The 19,089-nt window shown below is 38.2% G+C and overlaps 2 protein-coding genes across 3 annotated transcripts in view; both read left to right on the top strand.

Moving 5' to 3' along the window:
* Positions 1-1,426: 1,426 nt before the first annotated feature.
* On the top strand, positions 1,427-6,248 carry LOC116617902. 2 transcript variants are annotated; one of them, XM_032381091.2, is made up of 6 exons: positions 1,427-1,469; positions 2,673-3,481; positions 4,142-4,429; positions 4,969-5,037; positions 5,313-5,402; positions 5,630-6,248. In XM_032381091.2, the coding sequence occupies exons 2-6, from the start codon at positions 2,726-2,728 to the stop codon at positions 5,678-5,680; spliced, it is 1,254 nt and encodes a 417-aa protein (XP_032236982.1). In that variant the 5' UTR covers positions 1,427-1,469; positions 2,673-2,725; the 3' UTR covers positions 5,681-6,248. The 2 variants fall into 2 exon arrangements, with proteins under 2 accessions (XP_032236982.1, XP_048576287.1); XM_048720330.1 differs by lacking the exon at positions 1,427-1,469 and having other exon boundaries at positions 2,287-3,481.
* Positions 6,249-8,022: 1,774 nt separating this feature from the next.
* LOC5511712 (structural maintenance of chromosomes flexible hinge domain-containing protein 1-like) overlaps positions 8,023-19,089 on the top strand; it is a 33,838-nt gene continuing 22,771 nt past the window's right edge. Inside the window, exons 1-7 of the mRNA XM_032381104.2 lie at positions 8,023-8,114; positions 11,928-12,076; positions 14,442-14,531; positions 15,129-15,240; positions 15,829-15,938; positions 17,381-17,554; positions 18,506-18,586. Coding sequence (XP_032236995.2) covers positions 11,954-12,076; positions 14,442-14,531; positions 15,129-15,240; positions 15,829-15,938; positions 17,381-17,554; positions 18,506-18,586 — 690 coding nt within the window. The 5' untranslated portion in view covers positions 8,023-8,114; positions 11,928-11,953. The remainder of the gene's footprint in view (positions 8,115-11,927; positions 12,077-14,441; positions 14,532-15,128; positions 15,241-15,828; positions 15,939-17,380; positions 17,555-18,505; positions 18,587-19,089) is intronic.

The raw sequence follows: 19,089 nt of genomic DNA, 5'->3' as shown, positions 1-19,089 counted from the left end.
TGACTGTAAGTAGATCGTCCCAGTAACACGTGGAATGCTACTGACTGTAAGTAGATTGTCCCAGTAACACGTGGAATGCTACTGACTGTAAGTAGATCGTCCCAGTAACACGTGGAATGCTACTGACTGTAAGTAGATCATCCCAGTAACACGTGGAATGCTACTGACTGTAAGTAGATCATCCCAGTAACACGTGGAATGCTACTGACTGTAAGTAGATCGTCCCAGTAACACGTAGAATGCTACTGACTGTAAGTAGATCGTCCCAGTAACACGTGGAATGCTACTGACTGTAAGTAGATCGTCCCAGTAAAAATCAGAATGCTACTGACTGTAAGTAGATCGTCCCAGTAACACGTGGAATGCTACTGACTGTAAGTAGATCGTCCCAATAACACGTGGAATGTTACTGACTGTAAGTAGATCTTCCCAGTAACACGTGGAATGTTACTGACTGTAAGTAGATCGTCCCAGTAACACGTGGAATGCTACTGGCTGTAATTAGCTCGTCCCAGTAACACATGGAATATTACTGACTATAAGAAGATCATCCCAGTAACACGGAGAGTGCGTTGACGCCCATCCCACAAATGACAAATGACATCAAACATAAGCCAACAACAAAAAGTGGGTCTTGGCTATACAGGGTGTATTTGCCACTACGATGAGGCAAATACACTGAAAGATGAAGCCTACATAAGAGTTTGACGTAACATTGTTAGATGTACTTTTTCGTTATTATAAGATAGGGGGGTAGTTAACTTGGTGAGAGGAAAAATTTACTCGAATATTGCACTCGAAATTAATTCATCATCATTGTCATCAACATTATCGTCATCATTGTCATTATCTTTATCATCGTCACCATCATCATCAACAACATCATCATCATCATTGTCATTATCTTTATCATCGTCATCATCATCATCATGTGATTCATAATTTAGAGCAGATGGCCTGTTAAATATCTCGGATTCTAATAGATTCTTTTGTCTTTAATGGTTGAGGTTTCCGTCGGACCTCCGGAAGTTAACTGGTGACAATGCGGCTTTAAGGCGACCAATGTTCTGCGTTGGTTGACTTCATAACCTTGTTGTTTATATTAAGGCAGGCTGTTATAGCTTACAATAAAAAAGTTTTTAATATTTTCCAACTTAATAATTAATCATCGTAAACGATGTCCCGTTAGATGGCTAACAAAATGCTGCTAAATTATCAGCTCTATCAGAAATAATTCAGGTTTTTTTTAAATTTAGAGCACCATAAACAAATAAATAACATTTATTTAAAAAGTAAGGCCAAACAAATCATTATTACTTGCTTGTCGTCATTTTTCAATTAACAAACAAGGTAGGAATGAAAAATATAATTACAACAGCATGTGATCTTAATTTAAATACAAACTACAAAACATAAGGCGCTTTAACATCTTTTCACCAGGAGAACACTGAGACCACGAATGAACTTAGGTAAGTTTCTTCATTCACTGAGAAATACAGTTGAGGGATATCCCTGGTGTAAATATTCCATTTCATTTTGTTGGCTTAGATAATCTAATCTTATTTGAACTTGAAGAAATGCACTTGTTTTTTTATAAAAAGTTATATAAAATATTCAATCTTTTTTAATTTTAATTTAAAAGAGAAATTTTAAAATGCGATCCGGGTCTCGCAAATCAAAATATTATCCAGCTATTGTTACACAACGAGTGATAAGAGATAACTGGTTTGATAAATAAAATGAATAAATAAAAAGAGAAATAAAAAGCTGGATACGAACGCTGCCTTCGGACAAAAATTGGGAACCAATATCATAGTCCATAATTCACTTAGTTTTAGGATGTAGCTTTTGATATATTTGGGAAGGAATTCGGTACTGTGTTCAACTCTGTTAAGCCACTTTTGATTAAGAGATTGAGATGTTATGAAAACCTAGCGAGCATTTTGGAGAATTTAAAACCAGTTTTTACGAGCTCCCGAATAAAGGTTGTTTTTGGAAACGCTACATATGACCACTGAAATGACATCCTTTTTTTTTCTTATAAGCTATCTGTCTTTTCGTTTCGGGAATTTTCGGGTTCGTGAGATAAAGGACAATTAAATTCGTTTCTGAAACCCTAATCTTCAATGTCTAACAATTCATCATTTTATTTTAAATCAGGATATCATAAAATCAAACAGTGTTTCTTATTAAGTTTTTAATTAAAATGCAGCAGGTGCGAGTAGCTACTATGTCATCACGTCGAAAAAAAAGGAGGAAAAAAGTAAGATTGATCGGGTTTGTTGGGAAAATTTGACCTCGGATACACTTCGGGATATGATCGTTACGAAGCGCCAGCCTAGAATCATTTTATAATACGTACCGAAACACACAAGCTCATGTAAACAACCTTATTTGGCCATTTCGAGTATTTAGCTCGAGTTTTTTCGCCAGTATCCGATTCCTTTTGATATTAAATCAAGTTGCAAAGCTTTATTGAGGTTCTCTGTAGGTTCAAACATATCGTTTCGCACAAAAACATGCCCCCGCAAATTTACTTATCGAATGATGATTTTGCACTTTTTAGATTATTAAGCTAAATACAGATCCTACAACAGTAATGTGATCAATTGTAGCGAGTGTTATCTTTGTGAAAGAGAAAAGTAACTGGAAATAAATATTTTCCGTTCCAGCTCTAATTGAAATCGATTCAACCCGTTCAATATAAAACAGAGAATTGAAGACCATGTCAACAATTGAGTCCAATACTCTCCCGTGCGAATCAGTTGATGTCGACAACAGACAGAAATCTCTACGGCAAGTAGAAAAGACATTCCGACCGGTGACTGTCGCAATGAAATTCCTTGGTCTGTACTTTGGAAACCCATATTCTGGTGTCGATCTAAAGGAGAACGCGGTTGCACCGTTGAATGAGAACTGCGCCAGGACACGCGTAAGCTGGAAGGAGAAGTTTGGGAAGACCTACTGTCTGCTTGTGAGCCTTCTGCTCTATGCTGGCTTCGCGTGTTCGCTTAGCTTCACAGTGCGCGGCGTCAGCTATTCTTTCGTCGCAAGACGTTTGACAATGGATATCTGGATGTTATGGTGCGCATTACAAGGCACTGTCTGTATCTTATCAATATCCAGGAGAAAAAACGGCTCTAAGTTCTCATCGTTCATCAGGGCTCTAGCATGTGCCGATTCCAATGGATTTCCGCCACCTTCAAAGTTACCGAAGGTCATCATAACGATTTCTATTGCAACCGTCATCTTTAACAATGTGCTTTTTATGGTCCTATTGCATTACAGCGGAGTAAGCAGTTCTTTCTTGTTTGTCCTGTTTGGCAACGAGAACATGACGCTGGCAGGTCCTGATGGTTGGGTTATTGCAGTGTACCAAGTGACCCTGCCTTTTGCGACTTCAGCCTGGGCTTTTCCCAGTTGCTTCTATATGGTCACGTGTATAATTGTCGCAGATAGGTTTTCTTTTTTGACCAAAAAGGCAAGTACAAAAACGAAATGAAACTACGTATCGCATTGACAAAAAAAAATACGGTTTTATCTCAGTGCAATTATTTATTAGTTGAAAAGGTTCAAAGCTACTCAAAATATGTTTTTAAAAGAATCTGATTTGAGTTTTAAAATTGCCATATTTCAGTCATATTTCATAAAACCTTTATTATCTGTATTTGATGATGATGATATATTGGTAGACATCATTATCTAAATAATGACGCTAATGCAATGGTATTATGTTGCAATTATATGATTATAACCGTGATGATGATAACAATGATGTTATAGATGATGATAGTAAGAATAATCACAATATGATGACATTAATGTTATGATGATGATGATGATGATGGTGATGAGGAATAAGATAATGAAGGCGATGATGATGATGATGATGATGATGATGAGGAATAAGATAATAAAGGTGATGATGATGATGATGATGATGATGAGGAATAAGATAATGAAGGTGATGATGATGATGATGATGATGATGATGAATAAGATAATGAGGGTGATCGTGATGATGATGTCACGATAAAGATTATGTAATAATATGATTGTAATGGTGATGGTGGTGCTAGCATGATTATGGTGGCAATGATGGTTATGATGATAATAGCAAAACGTCCTCTTACATCCTCAGGCTCAGGATGAGTTCAAATCCACTAACCACATCAACATGAAACAACTTCGTCGAGATCACTTACGACTTTGCCATGCCCTGGAAAAACTTGATGAGATCATCTCTCCCCTGGCTCTCATATCATATGGATGCAGCATTCCAGAGATCTGTATTGCCCTTGATGTTACCATTCGAATGTCAAGGGAAGGGTATTCTATATTTATCATCTCCGTCATTATCTTCTGGAGTCTTATCAACATTTCGAACACTATAGTAACGTCACTTGCGGGTGCGCATATCAACAGCACGGTAAGAGAAATAAGAATGAGCCTTAGAGCAACTTTGTAGTCCCCCCTACCCCTTCGAATTCATGACAGACTTTTTGAAACATTTTGTTGGTAATTTAGCCAGCCTCCCCTTAATTGTGATTCATTTTTACTAAGCCCACCCTTCCAAAATTGCGGACAGAAACCACATTATTTTTGAGCGTTACTTGCTATCAATTTGACTAGTTTTTGTATGACCTCTCCGAGCAGAAGTTAGAATATTCTGTAATGATTTTCCAATCTCTCGGTATTGTTCTAATCTGGATCACCCTAGCTTAAAGGTCATTTTCATATATTGTAGTGTGCTTCGAAGTTTGAAAAAAGACAGGCTTTCGATTTAAATAAACCTAGATGCAATGTATCTATTCCCACGCTCGCTCTCAAAAGAGGAGGAGAAAATTTATATTGAGAAACTTCTCGTTTACCTATCTGGTGTTAACGTTCATTATAGGGGCATAACGGGGCTAGTCTACTTTATGTGTTTACACAACTGAAATGCAGAAGTACTTGTTTAATATTCAGGCCCACAGTCTGACAAGTGTCGTGTATGACATTGACGTGGATGAACTGAAAGACGGCGAAAAAACAGAAGTACGTATAAATTGCCTTTTTTAAACTCAACTGAGTTAGCAGGTCTTTCATATTTTTCTTCCACAGTAAACCAACGTGATTTGAGTAAATTTTTAAGGGTCTAACTTTCCTTTGATATAATGGCGTTCTTAAATTTAAGATAAGAAGGCCTCCATTTCGGTTACTTCTCTTTTTTATATATCCTGGAAACAGGAAATGATTGGGGGTTGTTTGTTGGTTTGCTATTTTTGCTATTTCTATGTCATTTCTCTGTTTTATTTCGATTTGCTTTTCAGCTGATGCTGCTTTTAAACAAACTCAACACAGAAGTGATCAGCCCAACGATTGGAGGAATTGTCCCAGTAACACGCGGAATGCTACTGACTGTAAGTAGATCGTTCTAGTAACACGTAGAATGCTACTGACTGTAAATAGGTCGTCCCAGAAACACTTGGATTGCTATTGATTATAAGTAAATCGTCCAGGTAAAAGGTGGAATGTTACTGACTAAAGTAGATCGACCCAGTAACACGCAAGGAGCGCAAACCTACTATCTCCCTTGACCGCCAATATCGTTATCAAATCTGTGTTCTCACGACACATTTTCTTATAGGTCTTTGGTACAATTATTGGCTATCTTACCATCCTTGTTCAGTTCAAGTAAAGCAAGAAATGTTTGGACGTGACAAGCTGCAGCCTACTCTCTAAAGGCAGGAGATTACATCTCTGCTTTGTACAATGACAAAGGAATGTGTAAAGCTGTATGTCTTTATGCTTATTGGCACCAAGTTGTCACAGCCTCGTCCCAAGCATCTTTTGACCGCCCTCTAATGTCACGCATTATATGCGATAAGCTAAAATCAAACGTGACGTTATTTACCGACAACCCGCCGTGTCATTAGAAGACAGGGGACGGGGCTATGGTGCAACATTCGCTTTTTAAGAAGTCAAAAAAGGGACAACTACATTCGCAATTACTTACTTTTTTTGGGTTGTCTCACAGAATAGTTCAACATTACAGAATATGTGAATTTTAAAGACAACTTGGCATAAAGAGATAAACTGGGAAACTTAATTAGGAACTGGCGATAAGTAGAAACTTTGCAATGACTTTGATTGTCGGTGACTTTTTTTCCTGAAAAGTTCTATAGAACAGTTAAATATGAAGAACGTGTGAATGAAAGTTAAATGACTATGTTGGACATATTAAATAAAATAAATAGAGTATTTCACATAAGTAAGTATAATCTATGTTTCAGCATTTATTACTAATTCAATACTAAGTATTTTTATTTTACCAAAACCTAGTCAATGGCGGGTTTCCTGTGCTCTTGATAGCAACAGGAAACCCGATCAGAGCGCCTGGGTTGAAGTGATGATATTTACAGGCGCGTGACCAGAGGACTGGGTGGGGGGGGGGGGGGGGGGGGGGGAGAGGGGGACCCCACCCTGCTGATTTGCAGAGCTGGGAAATTACGTGGGTAACCACTGAATAGATCAAATTGGCTAGTTGATTGGTTAAGACAAAAGAAGTTTGGATTATATCTATTATATCTATTTCCCTAAGTTCTGAAATGGCCTTTTAGAAAACTAATTGGGATTTAAAAACCATTCCAAAGTCAGTGAATTGCTGCTGGTTCCCACCCTGCATTTTTCTCCTCCCCTGAATAAGCGTCTTTTTAACTGTTTCGTTTGATGTTTTGCGTTGGTTTATTGAAAAAAGTTGAGCTTCACCTATCGTCGATTTTTTTTTGCGAAATCTCGTCATAGGATATTATAGTCTATACGCTCAGCATCCCTAGAACCCGGCGGCCCTAGCCCCAGGCCCAAAACATGATATATAATGTAAGTAATGTAATTCGCCAGTTTACGTTATAGTTTTTTACACAGTCTTGTTCCACATGAGGTTTCAAGCAGAGATGATGACTGTTCGTACCTCGTCATTGTATTTTACTTAATTTTTGTTTTCCTTTACTGATCCGCTATGATTAGTCCCAGACTACCTGAGGATCAGTGATTGTATGTAAACTTATAAAATGAAATAAAACAAATTTGACTCTTTAACTTTGATCTGTCAGACACATACCCACGCGCTGTTGACTTTCTAGACAGGATAACCATTCAATGTTACTGAAAGAGAAGTTTCAGCCAGAATACCTTTTTTCTGAGAACAAATCAACATTGATTGTTTTTCGAAATTTGTTTGAGAGGAGTTTTCCCCCTAAAACTCCTCTCAAACAACCCTCAAACCTTCACATTTGTCCTGTTTTTTGATAGAAGAGATAACACAAGGCATTTCTCATTTACTCTGACTTTATTGTAGGTGCGTTTCAAGAGCAAACTACTAGATATTTTTGTGAGCCGATCGGGGATCATACGTTATATGCCATTACATACACAATTTCACACAACCTCAGGATGCCGCAGCCGCCTGGTAAATTAGTAACTCGACCCATAGCGGCGTGTTTTTTCTTCCCCACTAGAAAATACCTACCCTGGGTACCAGAGGCTCCAAGCTTCGCGGCGACAACGATTTGAGCCAAGCGCTTCGGTTAGAGCCTCTGGTACCCAGGGTAGAAAATATCAGGGTAGGAATGAGACGCGCTTTCCATTGTTCTCTCGTTTTCTTTCTGCTCGTTTTCTTACCCCTGACTTGACAAGTCATTAGGGACATCGATGATGGATTCGACTTTATCAATCACACAGGAAATGTACACAAATGCGCCTCTTTGCTGACTCTTCCGAGGCTTTCCTGTTAAATTTTATTGAAGGCAAGAATGAAACTTTGAATTTAACTTTCATAGCCGTAGCAGGCAGGCCACAAATAATTTGTGGGGGGGGGGGCACGATACAGAAACATTAAGAGAATATTGGGGTGGGGGTGCATTGTATTGAGGTAAAGTATGAGGATTATTAGATAGCTGTATAGGCATCGATAGAAATTGAGGGATTGCTGTGTACATGAGATATGGAGATATCATTCCCTGTTTCTTACATGAAGTATGCTGCTGTCACACACTCCTACAACAAACCGCAACCGTCCAAAAAAGGTCTGATATGAAGTGCTGCAACGAAAACCATGTTAATCCGGAAACAAGGTGGGGAAACTTTATAGTTAACGGATACTCCGCTAGTTTATACTACCTGTTTCCTGTGAAATGCCTAGCATATTTACTCGATCATTTGTGCTCGTTTGACAGTGGTTGGCGATTGCCGCGAGCAGGTTTTGAATGTTTCCGCGTTTGTGATATTATTTACCTAAAAACATCACCCCTAAACCACTTAAAAGAATACTTAGGCTGTATTTCAATGTTTGGCAGTGCTAACTGGTTAATGCTTTAAGACATCGCGATAACAACAAGGTTGAACTGTTTGTATGTTTTGAGTGACGCTCGCTTTGTTTGTGTCGGAGTTTCATCGATCTCGACATTGACTTATGATAGATATTGACGATTTAGTGTCTACATCACATTTTATATCCACTTATCCAACAAAGCTTTATAATGAGTTAAGAAAACCCTCGGGCCAAAGTATTTTGCCAGTTCCCATTCAGTGACTTTTCCAGCTTTGTTCGGCATAAACCTTCGGCGAAATTTTTCACTTTGATTTTCGTTTGAAATTTCGCATGTCATCAGGAGTTTTATGAACTATTTCTTAACAAAACAAAAACGAAAAAAAACGCTTAATATTTACACCCATCTTTTCGTATTCTGTTTCGTGATCTTGTTGATTGTGGAGTTTATCGGCTGATGCGACTTTTTAATTCATTGGTTTCCATCATTTCCGTATAACTATTATTATCATCATATCGATGCAGGCAGCCGACAAAAAACTCTCCTAAATAACCTGCACCGATAACTTTAGTACTAAAAAATAAAAAAATAAAAACAGAAAAAAGATGAGAAGGGGAGAAGATTTAATTATTTTTACTTATTTTCTAAGCCTAGGTTATGTCAGCTAAATGCCTTAAAGGACTACTGAATAATTAATTATACACAAAACAAATAATTCTCCCATATGTTCGCTCTATTGTAACTGCCATACGTCTGGTATATTTTGTTGTGAGGTGAAACATTTAATAGCTGAGTAAAATTTGCAGCTGTAAATCATATCTGGTAAGTAGTTCTTAGCATTAGGTCACCAAAAACTCTGGTACACCTGTTGAAGGCTAAAAAGCCATCCATAATAAATGTCATCATACCAGAATAATACAATAATTCATGCATTTCTCATTTGCTCGGTAGCAAATAGTGTTACTGTCTTTTTGCAATCATCAAAAGCTAAAACTTTGTCTTTAAAATGTTTTAAGTTTTATTTTTTAGTATGAATTTTTTATGAAGAACAACATTTAGCTAGATTTTAGTGTTGTTTGTTTTGCTATGCAACCAAAGTTCAAACTGCAAATACTTTTACAGGAATCAAATTTCACTTAAGCTGGCTAACTTGACAGACAGACTTTGATAAGACAGCAGCTATGTTTTCAGGGAACTTGTGCTTCATCTGCTATGTTATTGATAAGTAAGCTGAATAACCTGTGCAATATTGAAAAGAATTAGGGTGGATGTCACACAGGGAGGGGGGGGGGACTGGTGCCAGCCACCCACATTTGCAAGTGTCCCCCCCCCCTCCACTTTTCAGACAGGGTTTCAAAAATGGTAATTTATATGAAAAATAAAATAGAGAGGAAAAGCATGCCTCCAAACCCCGGCATTTATATGGAATATATTCAGTCTCAAAATCCAGGCATCTAATATCTAGAAAATCATTATCGAGATTTCTTTGGTACATGTTTGTCTCAGCAATGTTTAAATGATCATCAAATCAGACTGTATAATCTCAAATGTGTCAAGAAATTCTTAACACGAATGTGCCAAAAAATACCAGTCTCCTCTTTAAATTTATTTGATATTTATTATTGGCTAAACAAATATATGGCACCCTAGAGTTTTTTAGCAAAGAATTTGAGGCCGGGGGGCTTCTTTAGGTAAAAGTGATAGGAATGCTTATTGGGAAATTAGAAAATACTGTACCCCTATAAAATACATGCAAACCAAAAATTGCTACCCTAAAATTACCCTAGAAGCAAAGATTACCCTAAAAAATACCAAAATACAGATTCCAGTATCCCATTGTATAACAAAGTCTGTCAAATTGTCAAAGTGTTTTGTTTAGAAGTTATAAGTATCAAATAATCTAGAAAACATTGGCTCATGCCTGCAATTCTGTGAACTCCAAAAAATAAAATACCATTTTTTTAATAGAAGAAAAATCTATTTTCTCTCAGATACCCCCTAAAATACGTTAGGCCTGATTTTGATCTCTAAAAAATACAAAAAAAAAACATCCCTATCAGGTCGACATAGGGAGACCACCTCAGGCAAGCAGATTACAGCTAAAGTTGAAGCCGCATTGTCACCAGTTTACTTCCAGTCGATTATGTAACAATCCCCGATGCTTTTTAACGTAAAACGTGAAAAATATTTCAAAATTGTGGAAGCAGTGTCTCTGTTGGAAGTTTCTCTGAGGATGTGATTGAAAATTGAGAGTGGATGGCTTGTTTAACCCTATTCAGACTGGGCTTTTTTGAGCTGCCTGTGACTGGGGAGGGGGGCTAAAACGCCCCCCCCCCCCTCCGTATTTCATTAACCGCTTAGGCTATGACCATCAAACTTACAGACAATGAGCACCAGCTTGCAAAGAAACGTCACGCATTTTGGGTGTGGTCGAATCGATTATGATGTCACAATGACGTCATAAATACGATGTCTAGATATTCTTTCAAATATTGCCAAAATTATTAGATATTGGGTTGAAATCATTTTGCATTATTCAGATATGTCAAAATCAACCTTTTAACAGCTTTATAATGCAAAAAAGGCCATAAAAACGTTTAATCAATTTTTTTGTAAGAATTTCCGCCATCCTGGTTCCGCCATCCTGGGTCCGCAGTATTTCATGAACCGCTTAGGCTATGACCATCAAACTTACAGACAATGAGCACCAGCTTGCAAAGAAACGTCACAGATTTTTGGTGTGGTCAAATCGATTATGATGTCACAATGACGTCATTAATACAATGTCTAGCTATTCTTTCAAATAGTGGCTAAATTATCTGATATCGGGTTGAAATCATTTTTCATCATTCGGATATGTCAAATTCAACCTTTTAACGGCTTTATAATGCAAAAAGGCCATAAAAACGTTTAATCAATTTTTTTGTAAGAATTTCTGCCATCTTGGTTCTCCCATCCTGGGGCCGCCATCTTGGGTCCGCCATCTCGGATCCACCATCTTGGATTCTTATGATTTTTTTGCCAAAAAAAAAATAGATTTGGAATTATTTCAGAAAAAAAGTATTTGCATGCATTTATTATTCCTCATAGCAATGATAAAAGCATAATATTAGCTTTTAAAGTATCATCTAGTAAATCTAGTGACATTTTAAACAACAGCTTTATAAAAGCAAAATTTACCCACCCCTCCCCCCAAATATCCGATATAAAAAAATTCTAGCGCTGTTGTGAAACTTGTCACCTAAACTTATAAAGTAAAAAGAGGCATAAATCTGAGAAACAGGACCAAAATATAAAGAATTCACTAATTTTTAGTTTTTGGGAAACCTATTTGTGAAAAAAACGGTTGCCATATGGTAACATAGAGCATCTCCTCGACGTGTCAATGGTATCAAAACGTCTGCAGGTAGATTTTAGGAAAAGTCACCAAGTGTTTAGCCTCTTAGTTGCTTAGGTTCAGAAGATATAGCAATTTTCCTGGAGGGGGGGGGGACTTAAAGAGCCCCCACCCTAGTCTGAATAAGGTTAATAGTGCAGATTATAATAGATTCTATTGTCTTTTAACTGTTGAGGTTTCCGTTAAGATCTATCCAGTTAAATGGCATTTCTATTTTTCAGGTTGATCTAAGGTTGTGTAAGGTAGAATGGCTAGTGTTGACGTTGTCCTGTCATGTGGGACTCAGGACAAAAAACTGAAAATTCCCAAAGCATGTACATTCAAGAGCTTCAGAAAGAAAGTCCAAGATGAGTTCCCACATCTGCCTAAGGTCTGATCTCCTCCCTTCCTTTCTGAAGTATTTATGTGTTAACCTTTACATTGTCTTGTGTGTTGCCTCCTCCCTTCCTAAATAATTTCAATTATTATTTTATGTTACTGCTTCCCCCAGCACAGTGTTACGATTATCGTTTTATGTTACCCTGTAAAATTCCTGCACTGTTATTTATTACCGTTTTTTTTTGTTTTTAGTTTTATCATTTTCCACCCCCTCATATTCTGCTTACAGCCGTTTTAAGTGTCAGTCACGCAACACTTCTTCCCCACACCATTTTGGTTTTGATGTGTGAGAAAATTTATATTACTTTTCAATTAAAAGGGACGATCTTATTGGTCCTGCCAGAATGGCCAGATTTTTTATGGCTAATTCTGGCAAACTTTTTTAGATCGAATGTAAGCAGCCGTTTGTGGGGAGGGAAGTGTTGCATGACTGACACTAAAAACAGCTCCAAGCAGACTAACCCCTCCTTGCAAAATGTCATTCTTACCATTTTTTTTAAAAATGCAACCCCCCACTTGCACAATGGTTTTATTACCCTTTTTTGTTAGCCTTCCTTTGCACAATGTTGTACTTTACCATTTTTTTAATGCATACCCCCCTCCCCCTTGCACACTGTTTTTATTACCCTTTTTTGTTACCCTTCCTTTGCACAATGTTATACTTTACCATTTGTTTAAAATGCTCCCCCCTCCCCCTTGCACAATGTTTTTATTACCCTTTTTTGTTACCCTTCCTTTGCACAATGTTATACTTTACCATTTGTTTAAAATGCTCCCCCCCTCCCCCCTGCATAATGTTTTTATTGCCCTTTTTTGTTAACCTTCCTTTGCACAATGTTGTACTTTACCATTTTTTAATGCATACCCCCCTCCCCCTTGCACAGTGTTTTTATTTCCCTTTTTTGTTAGCCTTCCTTCGCATAATGTTATACTTTACCATTTGTCTAAAATGCTACCCCCCCTCCCCCTTGCACAATGTTTTTATTTCCCTTTTTTGTTAACCTTCCCTTGCACAATGTTGTACTTTACCATTTTTTAATGCATACCCCCTCCCCCTTGCACAATGTTTATACAGTATTGCCTTTTTTTGTTACCCTTCCTTTGCACAATGTTGTACTTTACCATTTGTTTAAAATGCTACCCCCTCCCCCTTGCACATGGTTTTTATTTCCCTTTTTTGTTAACCTTCCTTTGCATAATGTTATACTTTAAAATTTTTCTAATGCTACCCCCCTACCACTTGAACAATGTTTTTATTACCCTTTTTTGTTAGCCTTCCTTTGCACAATGTTATACTTTACCATTTTTTTATGCTACCCCACTCCCCCTTGCACATGGTTTTTATTACCCTCTTTTGTTACCCTTCCTTTGCACAATGTTATACTTTACCGTTTTTTTTATGCTACCCCCCTCCCCCTTGCACATGGTTTTTATTACCTTTTTTGTTACCCTTCCTTTGCACAATGTTGTACTTTACCATTTTTTCAATGCATACCCCCTCCCCCTTGCACAATGTTTATACAGTATTGCCTTTTTTTGTTACCCCCTCCCTTGCACAATGTTAGATATACTGTCTCATAATGTAACCCTTCCCCCCTGCACAATTTTATTTTCAGGGGCCATAGCAGAGTGTTGGGCATTGGGGGCACATGCCCCCCCCCCCAATATTTCCAAAAATGATAAGGAAATGACCAACAGGGGCGTGGCTGTGCCCCACAACTTTCTTGATGTTTCTGTACTATACTGTTTATGCCCCAACCCAATTTTTCGATGCCTGTTACACTGCTCTGATTTATTACCATTTTAGGATATTACCCACCCCATGCACGATTATATTATTGCCATTTTATGACAAATTTAATTGGAATATTATGATGTAACCCCCCCTCATCTTGCACAATGTTATTACTGTTTTATCATGTCACCGCTTCCATGCCCGATGTTATTATTTCAATTTGATATACACCATGACTGCACAATATTTTCATGACCATTTTATGACCATTCTTTTACAGACTTACTGTATGATGTACAATGTTATTATGACAGTTTTTATGCTAAATCCCTCCTTCCCCATGCACAATGGTATTTCTGTTTCATAACATTAACCCTCTACTCCCTTTATATTTTTGAAATTTCCGTTTTATCGCAATTTCATAATGCGATCCCTGCCCTCGATGCATGTTTCTCTTTTACCAAATTATTTTATGTGTTCCCTATCCCCTTGGTGATTAATTGATTTGATAATGTTTGATATTCTACTTCTCATGTTAAACTTTATAAACTCATGATTTTTTTTCTCCTGTTTGAGTGACCGACTACTAGCAGTTGACTTTTGTTTTTGTTATTTTCTGCAGACATTTAGCATAGCTGATAGCGACTTTACTGAAGTTACATCTGACAGCTTCAGAGAGATTCTTGATGGCCGGGTAGAAACGTGGTTTTTGGTAAGATGAACTGAAGATGAACCCATTTACTCCTGAACCCATACAATTTGTTTGATTCATTTGAGTGAGACTTGGCATTGTATAAGAAAAAAAAATCAAAATCAACTCATCATAATAAACGACCCCTATCTAAAGAACGCTTCCCCTAAGCTCACAAGTTTGTATTGAACGCCCCCCTCTATTAACCCCCTTACCCTACCCTGCTCCCCTCCCTACCAGCTGAAAAACAAGCAACATAGGAATTCCAGTAATACAAATGAAATTTATTTGCCTTGACTGAAATCAGAACCTTGCTATACTTTGGTTTGTTATATTGTTAGGTTATAATAAACGCCCCTTATCTATTGAACACGTCACCTACCCTCTGCCCCAACCCCCTCCCCCCACGGACCATCGAAATTTAACCCCCCCGGAGTGTATTTAAGCATTTACGGTATTTGTTCCTATGCAAGCCAAAGCGTACCCTTTTGGGTTTTAGAGTAGTTATTGCAAAGCTTATGGTAAACAGTCATAAATCAAATTTCCAAGTTTGATTGTTTGCATGATTCAAGAGGTAAAAGCAACCACTTTTAAAGTGCCCACCCTATTTTGTTGTAGGTCCGTGCAAACAGGACAGAAGAGTTCACTTTGAAGAAGCCACGTTACGAACTGTTACGATATGACGTCCATCCTAATGCCCTGACGCAAAGTGGCAATTACCACTTTGTCTGTAAGTACCGAGTTTTAATGGAGCTCATGACCTTTATGTCGCTGGAAAACAGCCCAGAAATTGTGGGGAGACACTGGTCCAGCGATGCTGGAGCTATTTAAACACCCCATGGGATAGTGCCATAGCTGTCACTTCGCCCGCATTAGGCGGGCGTTACAAGATTTTGGACTATCACAAGCCTAATTTTTTTGTGAGAATGTTTAAATTCTTTGTATTCACCCGCATTGGCTCTTTTGGGTTTGTTTAACATATTTACTGTATTTCACCCGATTTCACAAGATTTCTGTCCAAGTTGACAGCTACTGTGTTGCCAGATCCGTAACCAAGATTTTTGATGGGGGTGCGAAATCCGAGAAAGTGGTCCTGAATTTTTTCTGGGGTGGGGTGGGGGTGGGTGAGTTTTCTGATAAAAAATCTCACCACCCCCAAAAGAACAAAAACGGATTTTTATCTTCTGACTCTAAAGCTGTTACAGTAGTGTGATGAAGTGTTTTATTTTTCGTCAGTACGTCACGGATGACCCCACGCTCAGTACTTCATGCAGGGTTAGGGTTGATACAGTAGTGACCTTTTCCCCCTATATTGCAGCCAGTTACCAGGCCTTCTGTGAGTTCATCGACAACAGCATACAGGCCACCAACAACAACCACGAGAGAGACCTTGAGAGGAATATAAAGTTGCAGATCCATTCGAAAGATGTATGAGACCCTAGCATACTTCATAAAAATATATGCAGTGGGACCTTCATTACCGGACCTTCATTAAGGGCCTATGGTATTATCTCGTTGCTACGAAACTGTGTTCGCGCCTTCCAACTTGATTCCGTGGCCCAGTGGTTAGCAGCTTTGACTCGTAAGCAAGTGTTTCGGGTTCAATCCCCGGTCGAGTTTTTATTTTTATTTTTTATTTTTTTTCGAAACTCCAGTTTTAATTTTCTTTTTTTCCCAAGAGATTAATATAAACTTTCGACATTTTGTAGAAGAAAATGCAATTTTTATATGTTTTTTCGAGAATAAAAACAGATGGCGAAAAAACAAGATGGCGGCCATTTCCGCGCGAGAAAATCACGTTAATTTTGAGCATTTTACAACAATTGTGAATTTTGTTTCATTCAAACCATTGATATTACCATTCCTAACAACTTAGCGCATGGGATTTTTGAAGTAATGAAAAAGTTATTACCAAATAAAAATTCGCATTTCTCGCGGTATCAAAATTTCGCAAATCCGATGCGTGAAGTTTTAGAAAATAGTGATGTTAAAATATTTCTGCAAAAAAAAATTATGTTAGATTTGAACAGTTGCTTCTCCGACACGTTTTTCTGTTCTGGGTCACGTGACCATGGGCGGGGTCAGATGACGTCATCACTTGTGTCATTAAGGTCTAAAACACTTTATGTTGAAAGTTCCAAGAGATTTGACAAAAAAACCAGAAGCTTTTATAAAACAAACAAATTTCCCTAGCAACGGACACAAAAGATAGTACCATGGGCCCAGCGACACCCTCTATATAATGAACATTTTAAAAAGCCCCGATTTTAAATTCTTCAGCCAAATTCCATAATTGAAATATTATTAACTAGGCACCTATGTATAACATTTTTCGGCGGCGTTGGTGTTCGTTGTTATCATATTGAGGTTCCTCTGTTATTTATTTGTGGACCATCACTCCAAACCAAACATCAGTGTTTTCTCTGTTGCTTTTGTGGTTACCTTTTTCTAACCCGCGGTGGCGTACTTGCGTATTTTTTACGCGATTTATTGAATCTTCTCTGCTTTGACTAAGAGCTAACCTAGGCTTTTTGTACTGCTTACATAAGTTACTGTATGAGTTATTTTGTTTTGTTTCTCTTTTTTCAAGTCATTAAACTCGGCCTTTATGGTTTCTATCAAGAATTTTCTGACAATCCATTTCATTCTTTTGCGGGCCTCCTTTCTTTGTATTTCACTGGTTTTGGAAACAGGGAAGCTTTGCCTGACTCGATTTCAAGATTTTGAGATTTTGGCGCCAAAGGTGCTCTACCGGATATAGCGAATAAGCCCTGTATAGCGAATTTCGCGAGCTTTGGTCTTCTTTTCGAAGGTCTGAAAGGCTACTATTAGCTACCGTACTTATGTAATGACTGTGCCTTATGTTTCAGAGGGTTGCCGTAGTTTTCGACAATGGCCAGGGGATGTTTTACGAGGGCCTCAAGGCCTTCGCTACGTATTTCCTGTCGCAGGCCGACAGGGGCCTAGAGCCTGACCAGGTGGACCAGACCCCTGCATTCCTAGACGGAATGATCTCCAAGTTTGGAGTGGGAGCCACGCAGGCAGTGAGTATACCTATACCAGTTAAGGCCTGGGCGATCTGACCGGGTGTCCTGTGGTAGGTATTTCGAAGTGTGATGCCACCAGCCTCGTTACCAGGTTCTTCGCCGACATTTTCTTAAACGAAATGGTGAACAACGTATGCGCATGAAGAAAATTCATGAAGAAAATTATAGCCTTAGCTTTATTTGCGCTAGTTTTCTTAACATTTGCCAAAATGTAACAGTTCATCGCTAAATAGCCGCCATTTCAAAACAAAAAGGCTAGTTTAACGGCGTGGAAGTAGTCTTACATTTTTCAGCACTGGCCGTCTACTTCGTTTAAGAAAATGTCGGCGATGAACCTGGTAGCGAATGACGACATTTTGAAAAGACTCCGGAAAAACCTGGGCACAAAACTGTGACGTCACAAAAATAGATAAGCTCATCTCAAGCCCCGCACTTCGTCGGTACATTTGGAGGATGGGAGATATGTGTCTTTGAGTTCCACAAGTACAATCTACGTCATTTTTCTACTCGATCCGTTACAATATATAACACTATTTAACTAATCTGCTAGTCAGCTTTCATATTGCGTTATTCAGAAATATTTTGATTTTGAACTCGAAACGGCCGAGGTCTAGTCATCCATCTGCAAGCCCATCCAGTAGTTTTTTTCACTTTGCGCGCCTAAAGATTTCTATTGTTAAAAACACGCAAAAACAAAGCCGACTTCCAGGCTACCCATGAACGACGCCCTATCGATTTATAAAAAAGAATATCGTTCTAGAATAGATTATAAGAGAAAGACATTTTCAGTTAACCCATATTACAGTACCCTGCTGCGCAGAGCTTTCTCTGTCGCTCGTTTACTTTAGTCGAAAAGACTAAAAAAAAGTCAGCAGTGGTAGGAATTCTGTTTATACTAAAAATTAACATTTTTGTTTTTTGGATTTAAAGTATACTTGTCTCTTTTAGGGGTTCTACCTCGGTGACCGTATCAAGGTGGTAACTAAAAGGGTAGAGTGTCCATATGTAACGGAGATCACGATATCAAAGGTACGACTAATAAAGGCTCTGGTTGCCTTTTTTTTTCAAGACCTTTACAGGTCTTGAAATCTGTCATTTGCGTGTAAAGCAATGCATCTGGGAGGTATATTTAACTAGTCGTCCGTATATACCCTGAATGCTGAACTACGAGGCTGCCTAAAGCAGTCGCTATTCGACTTATGCAAGACACAGCTTAAATTAAGTCAATCACGCCGCCATTTCATGCTGCCGGCTCACACAAAGCATCCATTTCCATCGGCTAATTCAAGCGAGTAACCAAGATTTTTTAATCAAATATCGTCAATAACATATCAGACTTTATTCGTAGATTGTTATTTTAAAGTGGCTCTGTGATTAAACCGTTGTATTTTCAATTATAAACAATAACAAAGTAGTAGTTGATCGACATTCTTTAAGCCCTATAAACAGTTCTAGCAATGCTGGACAAATCAGCCTACTTCTGGTCCAAAATTTCCCTTACCTTGTGGTGAACCGAGCATAGCGGTGTTAGC

The sequence above is a fragment of the Nematostella vectensis genome, chromosome 12, assembly GCF_932526225.1.
Source record: "Nematostella vectensis chromosome 12, jaNemVect1.1, whole genome shotgun sequence".
Lineage (NCBI taxonomy): Eukaryota > Metazoa > Cnidaria > Anthozoa > Actiniaria > Edwardsiidae > Nematostella > Nematostella vectensis.
Note: the sequence above shows the minus strand (reverse complement) of the source record. Positions and strands in the feature narration are given on the sequence as shown.

Bases quoted from the DNA above. Each gene is read 5' to 3' on its own strand.
- LOC116617902 (XM_032381091.2), top strand. From the start codon at position 2,726: ATGTCAACAATTGAGTCCAATACTCTCCCGTGCGAATCAGTTGATGTC. The intron at 4,430-4,968 runs GTAAGAGAAATA...TTTAATATTCAG, and splicing joins GTGCGCATATCAACAGCACG to GCCCACAGTCTGACAAGTGT. The intron at 5,038-5,312 runs GTACGTATAAAT...TTTGCTTTTCAG, and splicing joins AAGACGGCGAAAAAACAGAA to CTGATGCTGCTTTTAAACAA.